The 19,854-nt window shown below is 42.7% G+C and overlaps 1 protein-coding gene across 1 annotated transcript; it reads left to right on the top strand.

Moving 5' to 3' along the window:
- The first annotated feature begins 2,246 nt into the window (after nt 1–2,246).
- Nucleotides 2,247–17,104, top strand: LOC122067781 (putative vacuolar protein sorting-associated protein 13A). Its single transcript, XM_042631616.1, has 8 exons — nt 2,247–2,676; nt 2,773–3,050; nt 5,257–5,342; nt 5,424–5,510; nt 16,015–16,276; nt 16,378–16,800; nt 16,912–17,008; nt 17,100–17,104. The coding sequence occupies exons 1-8, from the start codon at nt 2,247–2,249 to the stop codon at nt 17,102–17,104; spliced, it is 1,668 nt and encodes a 555-aa protein (XP_042487550.1).
- Nucleotides 17,105–19,854: the final 2,750 nt, after the last annotated feature.

Raw genomic sequence — 19,854 nt, 5'->3', positions numbered from 1 at the left:
ACCTACTCTAATTTGGAAACTCAAATAATTGGAAACTAAATCCTAATAGCTATCACCTACTTAAGTAACCAAAAATAAAAGATTGCATGAGAATAAAAATAAAATCCTAAAAGATCCTATTGGTTAAAAATCCAAATTGGATCCGGTTCATCTCTTTGTGGATACCTAGATGGGCTTGGATCAGTATAGGGGTGCGAATCTACATCAACTCCCCTGGTGTTGAGAAAAACTCGTCCACGAGTTTTGTAGAACGGAGGAATCGACACCACTCAATCATCATCCATCCTTGCCTGTATGAAGTCACCATCAAAACCATTATCGAAAGCTATGAAATCCACGATGTGAAGTTCATTGGTGAAGTAGTGACTTGGAAAAATAAAATCGATCGGTTCACTGAAGAGAGCAACCGATTTAAATTTTTTCACAAGTTGATCTTCAACTTCCAATAGTGCCATTTCATCTTCCATCATTGGTGACTCATCTTTTGGCTTGTCGATTTGCTTGCTGCTGATGAATGGCTGAGATCACGTAGTTGAAGGTAGAGTGTGCTTGGCCCTTGATGCCCGTGCAATGTCGTTGAACCTCATCGAGCTTCTCTTATATCAATTGCATTTGTTGATGGATATCCAATAAAAGATCTAGACCCATCGGTCAATTTTGTTTTTGTTTTTTAATCACTATGGTTGAATACTCAGAGCAAGGAGTAAGTGGCAGAATGGTAAATAAATAGAAGTTCTTTAGTGAGTGGCAGGGTTGTAAATATGGAAAAAAACAACATATACCGTATAAGGGGAGAGGCAATTTTGGAAGCAAGTGAAATAAGGATCAGACAAAGAATAAGAATGATAGGGCTAGTTTTGGAATGATAAGAAAGTTCTTAAAAGAAAGGACAAAAGGGAGGATCGGGGGTGGGGTTGCACCGTGACTACCGTCAGAAGGCAAGGGGATCTCTTCTTGAAGACGAGAAACCAGCAAAGGTCTTCTGCTTTGTCGAAGGAAACTGAAGCCATGAACTGTGATGCCAGCAGTTCGTTGAAGCTGCTGTGAGGAAAACTGACCAAGGACTTCGATGATCAGCGGTGAATTGGACGCATACCAGCGGCGATGGAAGAAGTAGGGAACAGGTATGTCTCCATCTCTCTCTTCTCCTTCTTTCTGTTCTGATTCAAGATCCCTCGTTTCTCTCTATATTTTTTTTTTTTCTCTTCGTCGCTGGCAGAACCCAGAAAGGAGGATATGGGTTGATTAAAGTGGTTAGGGAAAGGGGAGGACAATGGAGTTTTTCTGTGGGAAACAAAGGGATTTTTTTTATTTTTTTTTGGTTGCTGTCAAAACCCTAGGAAGAAGGGAGGTCAGTGGAATGAGTTGATGGGGTTAGGGTTCACCAGTCTTTTTTTTTTTTACCTTCTCTGTTAGTAAACAGAGTCGATGCTCCTTTTTTTTTTTGGTGGTCAATCGTGGCAGAGAACTGAACAGAAGAATGTGGTGGAAGAAGGAGAATAGGGAGAGAACAAAGGAAGGATCCTTTGGCTTTGATACCAAGTTGATGGAGGGCCGGTAGGGGTAGGGGTAGGGAAGAATCTTTGAGGTGAACTTAGAGTTGCAGGGTAGGGACAGGAGATTCGCACAAGAAGAGGGGGGGGGGAGTAGAATCACACACAGCCCTAATGCTCTCAAACATTCACACTCAATTCAGCTTCTCAATCTCTAATTCCTCAATCGGTTCCATGGCATAAATATTAAAAGAAAACCAACATTAAAGGAAGCCTACTCTAATTTGGAATCTCAAATTAATTGAAAACTAAATCCTAGTAACTATCACCTACTTAAGTTACCAAAAATAAAAGATTGCATGAGAATAGAAATAAAATCCTAAAAGGTCCTATTGGTCAAAAACCCAAATTGGATCGGGTTCATCTCTGTCTGGACACCCAGATGGGTTTGGATCAATACAGGGGTGCGAATCTACATCAACACTACTTGGAACTTTCACCTTCACAAGACTGCAACCACCATATTTGTTTTTAGATATAACCTAGCCCTCTTGGAGATTTTTCCATTCTGTCCATGTTATGTGTTTTTTCAACACAACTTACATGTTCTTCTTAAATGTATGTACCATTACAGATGCCTTTTTCCCTCCATATTATGTGCGATCTTGCTTGTAACAGAAGCCTGGAAATGCTACTTTCTCAATTTTTTTTTCTGAATTCGTTCTTTCCCCGGAGAAGTTTTTAACTTGCTTGATGTGTCAACTGTCAGGTAATTTTCTCTTTTCTTTTAGACCTGAAATAAAAGAATACTCTGGAAATTTGGGAGAACCAGTTTCAGTAGATTGGTCTGAAGATTTGGAAGGTGGAAAGGCTGTTCGTGTCTTTGGAATATTTGATAAATTAAGCTACAAATTCAGGAAGGCCTTTGGTGTCGACTCAGTGAAATATTCCTTAAGTACAGCACATTGTTCTCTCAATTATGAAGGCGGAGTTTTCACTAATATTCATTTCCTGATTCAGAGCATTGGGAGAAGAGTACCTGTCATAAAACCTTTTAATTTTAGAGATGTACAAGAACCAGTTGCTTTGCAGGAACAAAAAGAAATATTTCTTCTTCCTACAGTTCAGGTCTGCAATCTCCTACAAACAGATATACATGTGCTTTTAACTGAGAAGCATCCAGGTAAAAAATTCAAACACTGCTGGAACAAGTGTCCTCTGTGCTCTTTCTCTTCTTTATTTTTTTAAAATCCCCCTTAAGCTTGAGTGTTTGCTGCAGATCTATGTATCACTACGGGCGGTGAAAATATTGGAAAGCAAGCAACTCTGCGGTGTGGGTCAAGTTCTAATTTGTATGCAAACCCTGCAGTAATATATTTCCGAATTACTTTAACTGCGTTTAATTCAACCTGCAAACCAGTAAACAGTGGTGATTGGGTTAAGAAGTTGCAGAAGCAGAAAAATGATGTTCATTATTTGGATATAGACTTGGATTTCAATGGTGGGAAGTTCTTTGCCTCCCTAAGATTATCACGTGGAGAGAGGGGCATATTGGAGGTAATTTATTTTTGCATTTTGTGCGCTAACAAGTCACTATATGAAAGTCTCTTTCTGTTTCATAAATCCTGTACATGCAATCATGATTAAAGATGATTGCATTATCTCTTCCATGCTTCCACATTTATATCATTTTAATGGAAAATAGAAGATATTTTTGTAAAAAGAAAAATTCAGAAACATGTTTTGAGTTCTTTTGTATAGAACAGAACAAAACCTGAGATGGAGAGTTGTAGCAGTTTGCATGGTATAGAAGGAGAAGAAGAAGAAGATTGTGATTCCAGGTTGACACAGAGAGGGGGGCGAATCACAGTCCAAAAATTCTTCAATTTTTAGTTCTCACCACACACTAATGCAAACTCTGATTTCTTGCATTGACAATAACACATGCATGTGCACACCCACACTGCAACCACTATGTCGCCAGGCATCCCAGGTTGTTCACACCCATACTGCAGCACACAACACTTATATATTGATAGATACACATATAACCTCACAACACAATTTACGTTGCTTGGCAGTTTGTGTGCATCCACGGGGTAGTATCCTAACCTGCGTTTCGTATTATACCCAATACTCTTCGTATCTTGACTGCTAGAACAGTCTGGGTGATACAACACCTGCTTCAATCCAAGCTACAACTCAGGCAAGGGCTACAACCCCAACTTTTGTCAAGCCCAACTTCTTTTTTTTTTTTGATAAAAATTTATTAAAAAAAAGAAGAGAAATATACAAGCCCAAGGGCCAAAAAGAAAAAAAAAACTAACAAGAGAACAAGCAACATGACTAGCCTAGAGGGGATGGGGGTAGCTGCAAGATGGAGAGGGGAAGACCCCCGGGAGAGACAACAATGAGCCCATTCCTTAGGAAATGCTAAACAGACAAATGGGGGAGCATCGGAAGTTTGAAGCTAACATCAAAGTAAATCGCACTCCAAATCATATCAGATGAGCGAAAGTTGGAAGTCCATCTATGAAGTATTGATGTATACATTTGCATTGCCCTTCCTTACAAGTCCAAGCTTTTAGGTGAAGCAATAGCGAACAGGGGGTCTTCCCAGTAGTTGAACACTCATCCTCCTTGCTATGATATCATGTTCACTACCGCTTTGCCTAAAAGTTCGAACTTGTAAGGAAAGGCAGTGTAAATGTATACATCAATACGAATATTGTGTTCCATCCAGATGTTATTGATGGAGGCACAAAAAGCTAACTTCCCAGTGGTGTTGCAAATGGAATTCCCACCAAAAGTCATATCAACCCAGATCTCTTTGAAGGGGGAGATCTTTTCTTGGCCATGCAGCAACTACTGAGGACTTTCTTCTAGATGGAGGCAGCAAAAGGGCAAGAGAAAAATTGGTGATCCGTGTCTTCAAGACCATTCCAGCGGAGGCAGCATGAAGGGGGACCTGGATGTGGCAATGGATGAAGAAAGACTGTGAGGGGAGGCAGTTGGAGAGGGTGCGCCATGCAATGAAACTTTGGTAGGGGATGTGACCTTTGAACCAAACAATTTTGTGATCACTCTTCTAATAAGGAAAAACCAATTGGGAAAAAAAAAGGCCCCCTAGGGGGACCTGAAAAATCCTTAGTTGAAAAAGCCCAATATATTAGGTAAGAACCAATGTCAGCAAGATCTGGGGACTGATCTCGAGTGGTCGTTGAAGATCCTTCTATTTTGTTCCTTCTACAAACCCCATAGCATAACATAGGGGCACATATTCCATAACGCCAACACGTTTTTACCAAAAGCACTCCTCAGCCAATGCAAGAAAATATGTTTTACATCCCTTGGTGCTTGGCCACTACCAGTTGATTCCTAACATGCCAAAATAATACTCCCACATCATTCCTCCCACAACAGTTAAAAACATTTGTGTTTCTGTTTCCTCTTCTTTGACACAGAAACTGCACCTATTTGCCACCAGCCAGCTTCTTGATTGAAAATTATCCAAAGTGAGTGCCTTACCTAGGGCCACCACCCAAACAAGAGTAGCTACTCAACTACTCATAGGAGCTACTGTTTTCTACACCCTCTTTACTCTTGTTGACTTATTGTGTATATGTTGCTTCATATATTGTCTTACAATTATGAAAAACTGCATTGATAGTTGTGTAGTGACACTATTTATGCTTCTTTATATACATTTACCAAATGTCTATCTTGGCTGTATTGTGAGAAACTGACTGACTAACATATGCAGGCTACTATTTACACGCCTTACACGCTGCACAATGGCACGGATCTTACCCTCTTTTGCTTTCAACCCTTCCAGAATCGATTGTCTAGGTAGCCATCAAGTCCTAATGGTTAAATATGTAATGTTATAATTTTGTCTAACTGGACATGTAATAGCCTATAACTTTGCAGGGAAGGAGTTCTTAAGTTTGGTTTTGATCTTCCTCCTCAACTTGGATTGCTTTTGCCCCCAAGATCATCCAGATCATGGTTATTCAAGTAAGATTCAGCACTGATTAGGGCTTTATGTTTATGTCCTACAATTGTCCAGAAATGTTATTTTTGCACCTGTGCTTATTTGTGTCTAACGTCAAACAAGTTGTTGATATGTCGAAGAAGAAGCAGAAGCTGGCCATAGAGGACAATTTCTGTAGGCCAAACAGTCCTTATGTGTTGTTTTTGCCAGGAGAAGAGATTAGAAGTGGAATTGAGTCGAGGGGGACACACAGCAGCAGCAGATAAAATCATTGGAGAAGGCTGTTCTCTCTCCTATTTTTCAGTCTGGTTTTTTTTTTTTCCAATACTATGGTTGCGTTTGTTGTGCTGTAAAATATTTTACAGGATTTGTTCAAAACCAATGGCAAATTGAATGAGGATTAGAAAATGGGGAAATATTTTATTGAAATACAGTACAGAAAGTTGATTCAAGATGTTGTTTCTCAAAATAATGCTGGTATTTTGATCATTGGTACTCTAGGCATCCATGGAGGACTCCATACCCACCATGCAGATGGATTTGTCACCTCACTCAATAATGTTCAAATGTGCTTCTTGGTCATGTCCTGCCAAAATAAAGCCAATGACAGAAATAAATAAACAAAATTTATAAATAATTATTATTTTCCTGAAATATTTTACGGCAAAACAAACATGGCCTTTGGGTCCATTCAGCTTATTTTTACATTACTTTATTTTCTCTAGTTATTAGAGGTTTGTAGGCTGATTAGTAGGGATTTTATCCAAGTTGATACCTATATTAACTTCTTATCAATTTAATATATGAGCCAGTGTATTTCAGCTCTTCTCTATATTTCAATCTAGGCTTGAGACTGGGTTTCTGTGTTTGCTTATTTAAATTTGCCATATGGTAAGTCTATCTTAAATTTTTCCCGCTTTGTTCTATTCTTTTGCTTCCTCAATTGCATCCGAGTTGTGACAGAGGTGTAGTATTTAATTCCTAAAGGTCAAGGTAAGAAACAGGGATTGTTCCCATTTAATAGGTTTACGCATCTGCGAACAACATGTTCTTTATGGCTTATCAATTTGATCATGCATTGGACCTCTCCTGATGTCGTGACCAGCAATGTCCCTTTCCCCTCTGGTCAGCAATGTCCCTTTCCCCTCTGGTGGCCCATGCCGTAGGCACCTCCTCTCCCCCTGACATTAACCTCGCTCCCCTTCCCGACGGCCACTCTTCCTGCCCTCCCTCCCTTCAACCTTCTTCCTCTCCTACACTTCGGCCCTGGACTTCGGTCGTCTCCTTCTCCCCCCCTACGCCGCCTCCACCACTCCTGCTGCCGGCCATACACTCTTTTTTCACCCTCCGGCTACCCGTAACTCCTCCCCCATTGGCCTATGTCCGCTTGGCCTTCTAGATTCAGAGATTCAGAAATGGAAGAATTGTGTAGTAGGCTCTTTTCTGGGAAGCAGACCTCCATTCTCCACTGGTAAATCTTCCCTTGAGAATCAATGGAAGCATGTAGGCTCTGTCCATGTTCATGCTCGACAATAGGACCTTCATCTTTAGCTTTGAGTCTGAAATTGATAAAGCTTTTGCCATTGACGGAGGACCTTGGCATGTTGGGAAGAAGCCTATCTTTCTGAGACAATGGGACGCTCGCACTTCATTCGACAGAACCGAGCCCCCCTCCATCCCTCTATGGGTTGTCTTTCCCAACCTTCCTCTTCATTACTGGTGTGTGAAGGGTCTCAGCCTGGTTGGCTCCCTCATTGGCAAGCCCCTATACTCCGACAAACGCACTAAAACCATGGATAGACTTTCTTTTGCTAGAATTTGTATCGAAGTAGAAGCAGACCATGACCTACCATCCGCGGTTACAATTATGGATGGAGATGGCCACTCCATCCAAGAAGTCAAGTACGATTTTCTGCCCCCATCGTGCTCGTTTTGTAAATGCTTTGGGCATAAGACTGTGACGTGTGAGAAATTCCCTCAGCCTGATCAAGCTCCCACCATCGATCAAGCACCCACGGGAGATCTTATTCCCACCAAAAAATACAGAAAAAATAGACTCCGGAAGCCGGAAGGTCCAAGCGCCGACCTCTGCTTCTGCTCCCCTTTCGACAGAGACAATGCACCCTCGGACCTCTGGTCCTCCATCGATGCCTTAGACCGTTGGTCCTAATCCAATCTCGATTTTGGACATGTTAGTCCATGATGGAACTGTTGACCCGCCTCCCTGCTCACACGCCACTGCTACTTCCCATGTTCTTCCTTGTGAGGGCTCTCCCTCTTGATCGCTAGTTCGGACTCTCCCTGCCTTTGGATCCATCGCTTGACAACCCTAATCCCATCCTCTTCTCCATCTCCTTGCATCTGTCACCGCTCTTGCGAGATCTCTGCCCACGAATTCTAACCCTATCCCTTTAACCCTTAACCCCCCTCTTTTTCCAACCAGTCGAACTGGCCCAACTCTAAACCCCCCTTTATGCCCTTGAATCAATTTCTCCCGGTTTAATTGTTAAATAAATTCTCTAAATACCCGTCGGACCATCCTTTGTACCCGGGAAACCTTTATAACCCGTCTCATTCTTTTACCCATCCTAACCCACCCTACTCTCTGACTGACCCAACTACAAATACCCAACATCCCAACCCACTTTTAGACCCACTTAAACCCATCCTTCCTAACTCGATGCCCCCTTCCTCTTCACCCGACTCTCTCTGTTTACCCGAACATTGTTGGTAACCTCCTTCGCGTGGTGTCGACGTGCACCACCTATTCTGTCAATCTCCCCTAGTTCACTCATTCGTCGTCGATCGCCACTGCCACAATTACTCCGCCATGCTCAACCGCTTCACCACCTCCTTTTGTCCCTGCCTCGGATGTCTTCCCTTGTGTTGGGGACACTCCAATCCTCCACTTTACGACTCCGCCGGCCTTAGAAAGCCTCTCTACCGCCTGCATCAACTCGGATACCAGCTCCTGCCTCTTGCCTTTGGCCGTGGAAGGGTTTTACCAATCCTTCTTCATTGTTGACGCCCGACCTTCCGTCGGGTCGAAGAAGCGTCTTTGATATCTACACCAGCTCGGACATAAGCTCCCCCTTGATTTCGTTGGCCTCTGAAGGACATGCCATCTCTTCTTCACTGTTGCCCTGCTCCTCAGGGTTCATTTGAGACTTCCGATCAGGCCAGGACATCATTGACGACATCTAGACCATGTCCCTGATCATGATCCTCTTCGACAATCGCACAGAACCAATCATTTGGATACTAATGGAAAACATATCAGCATTGGTTCTCTTGATCTGCACAGTTTACAACAGCCCCTCCGACTGACTTTTTGGATGAGATCCTGCCTGTACCACTACCAAACCTTACCCTTATTCCCACCTCCCTGCCCATCACCAACACCTTAGCCACCACTACCACCAACAAAAAACAAAGCAAAAAATCCTCCATTAACACTAGATCCACATGCTCACCCACTGTCTCCCCTGTCATTGGTTTTAGTCGTCGACCTCCCTCCACCCAGGGTCCCCCCATTCCTAAGACCCCCTGCTACTCAACTAAGCGTTCGATGCCCACCATCCCTGGTTTCTAATGATTCCATGGATTGTTTGGAATGTTCGAGGTCTTAATTCCTCCGCCAAGCAAGCTGAAATCAGATCCCATATTCGCTCCTCGAAGTTCAACCTTTGTTGTCTTCTAGAAACCCGTGTTCTGGAAGCCAATGCCTCCCGGATTGCCCTTGCTTGGTCCTTTGCTTTTAACTATCTCCATAGCTCTAATGGGAGAATTTGGATTTTTTGGGACCCTTCCTATCTGACCATCTCCACTCAATACTCCTCTACTCAAGCCATCCACATTTCTCTCTCCCATTATTCTAGTCCCTTCATCTACTTTCTCTCAATCATTTATGCTTATAATCGAGCCTCTCTTAGGCTCCCCCTTTGGTCTGATCTGCTTTCTTTTGCCCCCCTCATAGGATCCAAGCCCTGGGGCATTGCGGGAGACTTCAATGTTACCTAGTTCAATCATGAAAAGCAGGGGGGTAACCCCATTGATCCCCATGCAGTTGACTCTTTAAATGACTACATTGATGATCTCAATCTCATCGATCTTAGATGGTCGGGAACCAAGTTCACTTGGCATAACAGAAGATCAGCTGATCAGGCAATCTTCGGGTGGCTTGTAAGCTTGATAGGGCCCTTGTCAATGAAGCTTGGCTTGACTACTATCCATCTTCACATGCCAGCTTTGGTCTTCCTTGGATTTCAGACCATAATCCCATCTCCATTCATATGTTTCCCTTCCGCTTCTTTGGTCCTAAGCCTTTCAAGTTCTTCGACATGTGGATCTCCCACCTGGATTTCCAACCTTTCGTCCACAGTGCTTGGAACATTCTTGCTCCCTGCTCCCTTTCCCCTCCCTGAGCCTTCGCCAAAAAGCTCAAGAATGTGAAAGCTACCCTAAAGCTTTAAAATTCCTCTACATTTGGGAACATCTCCTCTCGGTCTCGGGTAGCATCCTGTCGTGACACTCCACTCCATGCAATCTAGGCTCCGGCTTGATCTCCTCAACCTTGTCCTGGGCCCTCGCTGAGGAGAAAGCTGATGCTTTTGATTTTTCTTTGACTCTGGCCCAAGAAGAAAGCTTCCTCCGTAAAAAAAGCTCGTATTAAGTGGCTTGATCTGGGCAACTCTTATTCTGTCTATTTCCACCTCTCCCTCAAAGCCAGGAATAATGCCAATACCATTCCTAACCTTATCTCCTCCTCTGGGATTGAGCTTTATTCCCCTGACCTCATTAAGTCGGAAGTCATCTGTCACTTTCAGAGGCTCTTCTGCCCTCCCCCTACTCCTCCCTCCATCCCCCCCAACCTCCTTGATAAGTTTGTCCCAGATGAGATCCTCCCTTTCCTTCAATCCATTCCCAGTGAGGAGGAAATCCTTTCGGCCATTCTTTCCCATAAAGCCAACAAAGCCCCGGGTCCGGATGGCTTCAGTATGGGATTCTTCTCTGCTTGTTGGAACATCATTTGTAACAACCTCATTCTTGCAGTGCGTAGTTTCTTCTTTAACCCTAATCAAATTAATGGGATCAACCACACTTTCCTTTGCCTCATTCCTTAAAAGGAAGGTTTGGTTTCCATGAATGACTTCAGACCCATTTCTCTTTGCAATCTCCTTGACGAGTTTGTTGCCAAAATCCTTACCAATAGGATCCAAAAAGTTAGACTCCGTTGTTAGTCCCAACCGATCTGTTTTTATTGCTGGCAGGAGCATTTCGGATAACATTATCCTCTGCCACAAGAGTGTTCGCGGTTTTGACCACAAGTCTCACTCTCCGGCTGCCCTCCTCAAGATTGACATCCATAAAGCGTTTGACATGATTAGTTGGGACTTCATATCAAATGTCCTTCATGGCCTCTTTTGTTCATTGGATCCACACTTGCATCTCCTCCCCCCGATTCTCTGTCCATGTGAATGGTAATCCAGCCGGATATTTTCCTTCTGGCCGTGGTATCCTTTAAGGCTGCCCCCTTTCCCCTCTTCTCTCTCCCTTCTCCTTGGAAGTCCTATCCCGCTCCATTCAATCTGCTACAGACCTCCATCTCATCTCTCCCATCCCCAAATGCAAATCTCTCCTCTCCCATTTGGCTTTTGCAGATGACATCATGATCTTTTCCAAGGCTAACACTCTCTCCATTACCACTATCATAGACACCCTCCGCTCTTTTGAGTCTCTCTCTGGCCTCAGCATCAACCTTCTCAAATCCAATATCTTCCTTGCTGGAGTCTCCCCTGATGTCTAAGCCAACCTTCTGGGAATATCTGGTATTCTATTGGGTTACTTGCCTGTTAAATACCTGGGCCTCCCTCTCATTTCCTCCAGGCTCTCCTCCCACCATTGTACCCCTTTACTTGATCAGCTAAAGAATAAGGTCTAACTCTGGAAAGGCAAACTCCTCTCCTATGCTGGTCGTCTTACCCTCATCAGGTCAGTCCTCCAGTCCATGTACCTTTACTAGTCTGGTACCTTTGTCCTCCCTGTCTCTGTGATTAAGTCTATTGAGGGTCTTCTTTGCTCCTTCCTTTGGAAGGGTTCTGATTCCTCCAAATTCCTTTGGCCTCTTAAGTGGAAGAAGGTTTGGCTTCCCAAATCCGAGGGAGGTTTAGGAATTAGAAGAATTAAGGATGCCAATTCAGTGGGTGTCCTTGAGCTCATCTAAAAAATTGTGTCCAAGCATGAGAGCATGTGGGTCGACTGGATCCTCTTTGGGTTACTCAAGCATAACTCCTTTGGACAGCCCCTTCCATCCCTGATGCCTCCTGGATTTAGAGAAAGATCCTTAATCACAGGCCCATAGCCCTCTGCCATTTCCTGCTCCATTGGTAATGGTCAGTCTACATTTCTCTGGAAGGATCTCTGGCACCCTTCGGGCATCCTGTTTCATCTGATATCTCCCAAAGTTTTCTACTCCTCAGGTCTCCCCGCTAATGCTTTTGTCTCCTCTATCCTTTCTCCCTCAGGCTGGTCCTCCCCACCTCCAATCCTCCTCTCCTCGATCTCTGGACCTCCCTCCCCCCTCTTCCCCCTGGTCACAGAGGAAGAGAAGATAAATGTAGCTAGCTCCCCTCCTCCAATGGGATCTTCTCCTCTACCTCTGCTTGGTCCTTCATTCATACCTCTTCCTCTGTTGTTTCGTGGCATAAGTTGGTTTGGTTTAAAGGCCATATTCCCCGCCATAGTTTCACTCTATGGTGATGCCTGTCCAAATGCCTCCCTACCCAATCCTTCCTCATCCATTGCCATATTCCCGTCAACCCTTCATGATGTCTCTTGTCACGCCCCGTTCACATAGAACCAGACCGGTGACCGGGTTTCCTCCGGGTAACCCAAGACTGACCAGGATCATCTGATATAGTAACCACAGCACAAGCCACATATAATATGGAAATATAATAATGTAATTCAACGGAAGTCTTGTCATATCTATACCTGTAAATTTTCTCACGTACTCTTGATACCCAAATTGTTATGCATAGTATATTTACATGTGGGCCCATAGGCATGATAATTACACGAGAAATAACAATTTAATTATCGAGAGCACAAAAAGGGGAATATGCCAAAAGAATAAAAAAGACTGTGTTTGGAATTAGCTATTGTTGCCTCGCAGCACAACTCTCGTACGGGGATCCGACTCCGTGACCCACCAATCTCCCACTGGAGATTCGTCAGCGGATCCCGGCACTTGTTCCTCTACCAGGAAACCTGCAAAATCATCTAAAAAGGTGTGTGCACAGGGGTGAACTTACTAGCTCAGTAAATGGAAATAAAGACAAACACAAGCAATTGCATTTCAAATGATACTACATGCATGACATTCATTTTAGGCCTATCCATCTAGGAAATATTACTAAGTCATAGGTTACATGCTACTCACAACCACAGTGCAAGTATGCCCCTGGGTACAAGACGCATTCTCCATCCAGCGATACACCCATAGGGTTGTCGAAGAGGGTCGGCCGTGAGTACTCGGAAAAGTAAATCGTGGCTGAACCACAGCAGAAATGTAAATCGTGGCCGAACCACAATAGAAAAGTAAATCGTGGCTGAACCACAATAGAAAAAAAAATGCAATACGCTCAACCCTCTGAATATATCACCAAGGTTTCCAACTGTCCTAATAATTAGTCAGGAGTACTTCTAACCACCACGGCGGTTCGCGACTGACGCTTCCCCTTAGTGATAACTCAACACCTAAACTCCTGTTGGGAAGGGTCATAGCATGAGGGAATGTCAAATCCTAACTACATGCTCTCATATGAGATAGTACGACTGCATAGTACTTCCGTGTCCCATTCCACGGTGTACCAATGCATTCGTTTCGAAGCTGACTACAGCATCTAATCTAGCCTGTCAATACATGCTTGACTAATCATCATCATCATAATCCAACAATCGATAAATTCATGCTCATGATTCAAAACAAATAATGAGTATTTGGAAAGTTAGAGATACAACATATTCATTCCTAAATGCATCCAGCAGTAGTCAAGCATATGCATGAGAATGGCATTCATAATGTCAAGATAATATATATGAAATAAAGATGATGCCATAAGCACTCCCAAAAATGAAATCAACGTCCTCTCCCCACTTACCTATTCTTGTACGAGAATATGCACACGGTACGAGTAAGATCCGGCGTGCGAAGACGAAAGTCTCGAAACCTAAAATAAACAAGAAACTTAGAATATGTCCATTCTGAAATTATAAAACGTTGTAAGATATGGTCATGACGCGTTTAAAAACGCGAAGAAGGCTGTCGATGAGTTTGAGTTCAAACGGAGCTCATTTGGACCACAGGTGGGTCATACAGGTGGGTAGGAGGACTCACCTGTGCAAACTACCCAAGCAGACAGCACTCAAACACACCGACGGGTGCTACCGGTGGGTCTGGTACTCGCTGGTCCTACCTACCGGTAGGACCCCGGGGCTAACCCAAGACAGGTGGGTGCTACCGGCAGGTGCGGTACCCATCGGTAGGACCCTGAAGCCTAGTCAGGACAGATAGGTTATACCGGTGGGTCTAGGTCTTACTCGCCTGTAAGCTCTGAAGCCTAGGTAAGACTGGGGGGTCACACTGGTGGGTTTGGTTATCCGCCGATGCTACCCACCAGTGTTCGGCAGGTTCTGCTGTCCTTCTCTTCTTCATCTCACCTCTTGGGCATCCAATGGTGTTGTTTCAAATTCATTTCCCACACACTTAAGGCTTCATCCACCTGAACATATCATAGATCTAAGTTCAAATCAAAGTATTAGGAACAAAATCATACCTTAGCTCAAGAAACCCCAAAAACTTAGGATCTTTTTCCCAACTCAAAATGTCAAATCTTGATTTCCTTTCCTTTAAACCTTCAAAGAAATCACATAAGGCTTCTATTAACCCTTTGATTTGACCACACATGAGGGTTTCATCATATTCCAAGGATTTATGGCATTACCTACCTCAATTATCTAGATCTCAAGGCGCCGATCACTATTCTGCGACGAAAAGGCAAGCTACGGCTTCCACAATCAAGGGGGAACACTTTCCTTTACTTCCTTCCCTTCTCTTCCCTCTTTTCTCTCTCTTCTTTACTCCTCTCCCCCAACCCTTGCTGAAATAATAAATGGGAGAGAGGAGTAAATGCTATTTATACCTTGAGTTATAAATATCTACTAGGGTGCGTTTGGTTTTGTCATTAGATGGCCCAAAACATATTAAATCGCGATATCGGGTGAAGTAGCCGGCATTATCGGGCACACATGACTTTATTACGACGGGGAACCCGAAACACGCGTGCTCACCCAAGTTGGGCTTGCTAGGGCCCACGTTTCCATACAAGTATCACACTGGGGGGTCGCATCCACCAGTAACCACCCACGTGTTGGCCAGAACATGGCCAACCTTACTGGATTTTGGTGGGAAATGGGTTCTTAATGTGTATCTCACTCCCGCCACTTGTCATGGACCAAGTTCTCATCATCCAATACAATAACATACCTTCCCTACTCGTACATGGCCTTATGGTACATGCAAGGACACGGCTTAGGGGTGTGAACCACATCGGGCACCGGCTCAATCTTGTCCGACCACCCCGTATTTGATGTCACCCTTGCTATCATACACCATAGGGCACCTACATTAACCCTTGCCGGTTCAGACCTTGCACGACCAAACCAAACCAAACCAACCGGGTTTAGGGAGCAGTGCTCTAGATGTTTGCCCTCAGGGAGTGGAGAACATCCCCCATCTATTCTTCTCCTGTCCCTTTTCCTCTTATGTCTGGAAATCTGTCATCTCCAAGTGTTGGCCGGCTAGAAGACCAATCCTCCCCTTTGAGAGGGAATAAATCTGGATAGACATGACCTTCTCTGACTCTCTCGTCTGTAACACTATTGGTAAACTGGTTTTTTGTGCAACCATTAACCATCTCTGGATGGAGCGTAACATTCGTAGATGGACCCCCAAATCTCGCTCTTCGGATAAGATTTGGAAAGCTATTTACTTTGATATTACCTCTAAAATCCATACCCTCCATGCCCGTCCCGTTGCCAATTCCCTTAGAAACACCCACATCATTGCTTCTTGGAATCTGCAAGTGGATCTCATCCCCCCCAATTGACGGCATCATGGTTGCTTCCTCCCCTCCTTAGTTGCTGTCCTCGGCTTGTGATATTCTGTTTTGTTATGATGTGATGTTTTGCTTTGGTTCTACTGTTGTTTTCCCGTGGGTTGGCTTTTCCTTTTTGGCTTAAGCATTCCCCCACCCCCCCTTTTTCCTTTGTATATTCTTCTCCGCTTGGTAATGAATTATTTATTCATCAAAAAAAAAAAAACATGTTTGGGTAACATAGGTGCAAGATGCCAGTGCATCTCATACTAAAAGAATTTTTGGTGGTGATAGAAAAATATGAAACTCTTGCAAGTCTCATGCTTCTTTATGTCTTGTGATGGATATCTCACAGAAATTCTTTCACCAGGTCCAACAAGGTACACCTCAAATTGTTGGAAGAAAATGCATCTGAAGCACTGCTGGACTTGGATGTTTTGTCAGGGTTTACAGAGGTATGCTTGGAAGTTGAAGAAAGAACTGACATTAAACGTATTGCAAAGCTGGGGCTGTCACTGAAACCATGTCCAAGTGGAGTAGTTGTGCCCTCCCAAGTGGTATCCATGGTCCCGAGATATGTTATATTCAATGAATCACTACAGGATATCATTGTTCGGCAATGTTACTTGGAGGTCTTTTCTAGCTACATCCATTTTTCTTCATTAATACTTGTTCTTTGTACCTCACCTAAATGCTATTTTCTTATACAGATACTTTTGATTGTGGTTGATAGGATCACACAGATGACGTAATTGATATTAATAGTAACGAGACAGTAGCATTACAGCTGATTCGACCAAGCAAGAGGAAAGATTTCAGTTTCTTTGATTCTTTGCTCAGAAAGCACAGAAATGCAAATGATGATTCACAAATGTTCATCCAATTCCGGTTGAATGAGGATGGATGGAGTTGGTCTGGGCCAGTATGCATTGGTTCACTAGGACGTTTTTTCCTCAAGTTCAGAAGATCCATGGATTCTCTTGATTATCAATCAAATTCTATTACCGTGGAAGGCAACAGGACAACAGAGTTTGCAGCAGTCCATTTGGTAGAAGAAGGTTCTACACTAGTTTTGCATTTCCATAAACCGCCAAATGTTAATCTACCATATCGGATTGAAAATTTGTTAGATGCACGTATCACATACTACCAAAAGGTTTTCATTAAATTTCTCTCCCTTTATTAATTAATTAATCAGTGCATATGAATGGGAAATCCCATACTTAAGAATGTCATTTTCTGTTTCAACTTAAATTTCCTTTTCCAGAACTCATTGGAGTCAGAGGTTATAGGACCTGGAAAATCAGTTGATTATGTCTGGGATGACTTGAATTTGCCGCATAAGCTGATTATCCAAATTTCTGGTATGTGGTGCTACCATCTTATTATGTTTTACATTTCCTCTTCTTCAGATCCCAAGTTTTTTATTGAATTCTGTGCACCTTCTATTTCAAGGCTAATTTGTATCAATCAAAATTATGGTGGCTTGAACTTGTTACTGCACTTCCTATTAGGTATTTAATTCTTTATGTATGTTATCCCACTCTCTCTTTTTGTGCCATTTTTTTTTTTTTCGTATTTTCTGTGTGGCCAATTTTTTTTATTTTAGGCTGCATTTTTTCAGCTTACAAGAAAAGTTATTCAGGTGCCAAGATTTATGTCTTCCCTGGTTTTTCCCTAGCTAAGATTACATTATTTCCTAACCATAGACTTTTATAACTAAGACCTTTCACAAGGAGGTGTCCAATCTCAGACCTATGATTTAGATTTATTTAGGTTAGGGTTAACATGAAAGGTTTTGTGAATTTAGGGAAAACTAGTGTAACTATGCTGAGAAGTCATTGGGTTTGCTGTTAAATATGAGCCAGGGGCCCCATTTCTCTGCTGTATAGTAACAGCTGAGGAAACTGGGTTTTATGTGCTTACCTGCATTGCATGCTTGACAGAGGGGAGAGATTGTTCCTAGAATTCCTTATCGGATTTAATATGTTATGTAGGCACTATTCAATCAATTTCCTTATGTAACTGGGCTGATTCTATGTGCAAAAAGCTATTAGTGCCAATAGATTGGAGAATCCATGTGAATCAAATATTGGAATGGTCCTGTCCCATCTGAAACATTGATGCATACACATTGTTAGTCGCCATATCTTAGCAAACATACTCTGTTGTGTTCCTTACATACCGACTGATGGGCATTGCTAGGTTTAGTATATTAGACATTTGTACCTAAGCTACAGAAGTTTCTGCTCTGAGCCTCTAGTGGTCCTTACACTTGTTGATGCAGTATCTCTATCATGGCTAGACCAGCATGACCTGATCTGGAAACCTAGATGGAGATGAACTGGTCCCAAATGGGGCTTTTGGTCTAATGGGGGTTGGTAGGAGATAGCACTGTAATTTTTTATTTTAGGGTGATTTACATCAACCTCCCCTGTCGTTTGCCGAAATTACATAATCCCCCCTTAAAATCGAAAAATTACATTTAAACCCACAATGTTGACACCGTTAGAGAAGTGTTAGTTTTTAGGATGCAGAAAGACATAATTACCCCTCCTCCCTCTTCTTCTTCTTCTTCTTCTTCTTAAAAATTTTCGGTTGATGTAAATCACCCAAAAATTTAACCTCAGTAATGCTCTCATTGCAGGTAGGTTCAGGAGTTCTAGTGACCAGAATCGTGTGATACCCAGAAACCCTTTTTGTTTTCATTTTTGGTTGCACATAATAGAACTTCAGTTTGGAGGAAAAGTAGTTTTTATTCGGCAGTAGGCAAACTGCAAATTCAGTTTCAAGGTACTTCAGCCAAAAACCAAGAAGTTTAATAAGAAATCCATATCCAATAACTAACTTCTCAAGAATGCTTGGTAAAATCAAGTAATTAATCTTGCAACCCACACCGTAATATGAATCAATTCTCGACCAAATTGGCAAGGTATAAGTAAAAACATTTTATTTCAACCCACAAAAGGCTAGGTCAAGATAGAATGTATTTCAGAAAGCCAAAGTAAACAGGTGAAGTAATTAATTAGAGAGAAGTAAACAAATCAACCTCATTGACTTCTTCAGGAGGGCGGAACTGATTTAGCTTTGAGACATCAACAGCGAGTTCGATTCCACACAGAGGGCAAGCAAAACAGAGGATCCAAAGGAGGGAGAGGGCGTGGGGATGGACGGAACAGAGGAGACATACAATGCTAAAAGGTTTAAGAAATGCTAACCTCTCCAATCCTGTGAAGACCCTTTTCCAAAACAATGGAGATAATAATGATAAACGCACAAACAGCGGAAACGGCCCATGTGGGTGTCTGATCAAGCTCCCTCTCATCAGAGTTTCCACCTCCTCCTCCGGACATGACTAGAACAACCTAAAAACAAGTTTTCCCAAGAAAAGAAAAGTTTTCCATGGCTGTGGCAGAAATCAATTGCAGAAATGAGTTGCTGGAAGTAAGATCTAGCGACATCTTCTTTTGATCGACCTTTGGCGATCTTGGAGAAGAGTTCACCACCTTTGACGAGATCCATGGCGAAATAGATCTTGGACTCGCTCGCCATCACCTCATGAAGTTCCACGATGTTCGGATGCTTCACCATCTTCAACGTGTTTACAGAAACTGATTTTTAAGAAGAAGAAGAAGAAGAAGAAGAAGAAGAAGAAGAAGAAGAAGAAGAGGGAGGAGGGAGGAGGGGTAATTATGTCTTTCTGCATCCTAAAAACTAACACTTCTCTAACAGTGTCAACTTTGTGGGTTTAAATGTAATTTTTTGATTTTCATGGGGGATTATGTAATTTCGGCAAACGACAGGGGTGGTTGATGTAAAAAATCCTTTATGTTTTATTTTGGTAGGAATTAGCTGCATGGGGGATCTGGTTTGAGCTGTTTGTTTCCTATTTCCTAGTTTGTTTTTAGTTTCCTAGTCGTGTAGTTTCTATTTTCAATTGGATTTCTTAGGTATACTTGATAACCCAACAATGAAATGTTAGAATAAAACTGAAGAAGTTATTCAAGTTTGCTTTGGTGTGTTGTGAGAGCCTGCTGGACAGCTGTGTCTTCCTCCCTCTCATCCTCTCTGGTTCAGTTCTTCCCTCTTTTTTTTTTTTTTTGGTAAATCTGAGTCTTCTAATTCTCCTCCTTTTCCTTGCTGCTTCCATTTCTCCCTTCTATTCTTATTACCTTCGTTTCTGTTCCCTGTTCCTCCACCTTCTTGCTAC

Source organism: Macadamia integrifolia, unplaced genomic scaffold (genome assembly GCF_013358625.1).
Source record: "Macadamia integrifolia cultivar HAES 741 unplaced genomic scaffold, SCU_Mint_v3 scaffold3123, whole genome shotgun sequence".
NCBI classification, from domain to species: domain Eukaryota; kingdom Viridiplantae; phylum Streptophyta; class Magnoliopsida; order Proteales; family Proteaceae; genus Macadamia; species Macadamia integrifolia.
The sequence above is the reverse complement of the archived record's forward strand: the minus strand, read 5'-3'. Positions and strand labels throughout refer to the sequence as shown.

What these genes read in the sequence shown, in the direction of transcription:
- LOC122067781 (XM_042631616.1), top strand. Translation starts at nt 2,247, where the DNA reads ATGTGTCAACTGTCAGGTAATTTTCTCTTTTCTTTTAGACCTGAAATA. An exon ending in TTTAACTGAGAAGCATCCAG is followed by an intron (nt 2,677 to 2,772) that starts GTAAAAAATTCA and finishes TGTTTGCTGCAG; the next exon opens with ATCTATGTATCACTACGGGC. An exon ending in TTCCAGAATCGATTGTCTAG is followed by an intron (nt 5,343 to 5,423) that starts GTAGCCATCAAG and finishes ATAACTTTGCAG; the next exon opens with GGAAGGAGTTCTTAAGTTTG.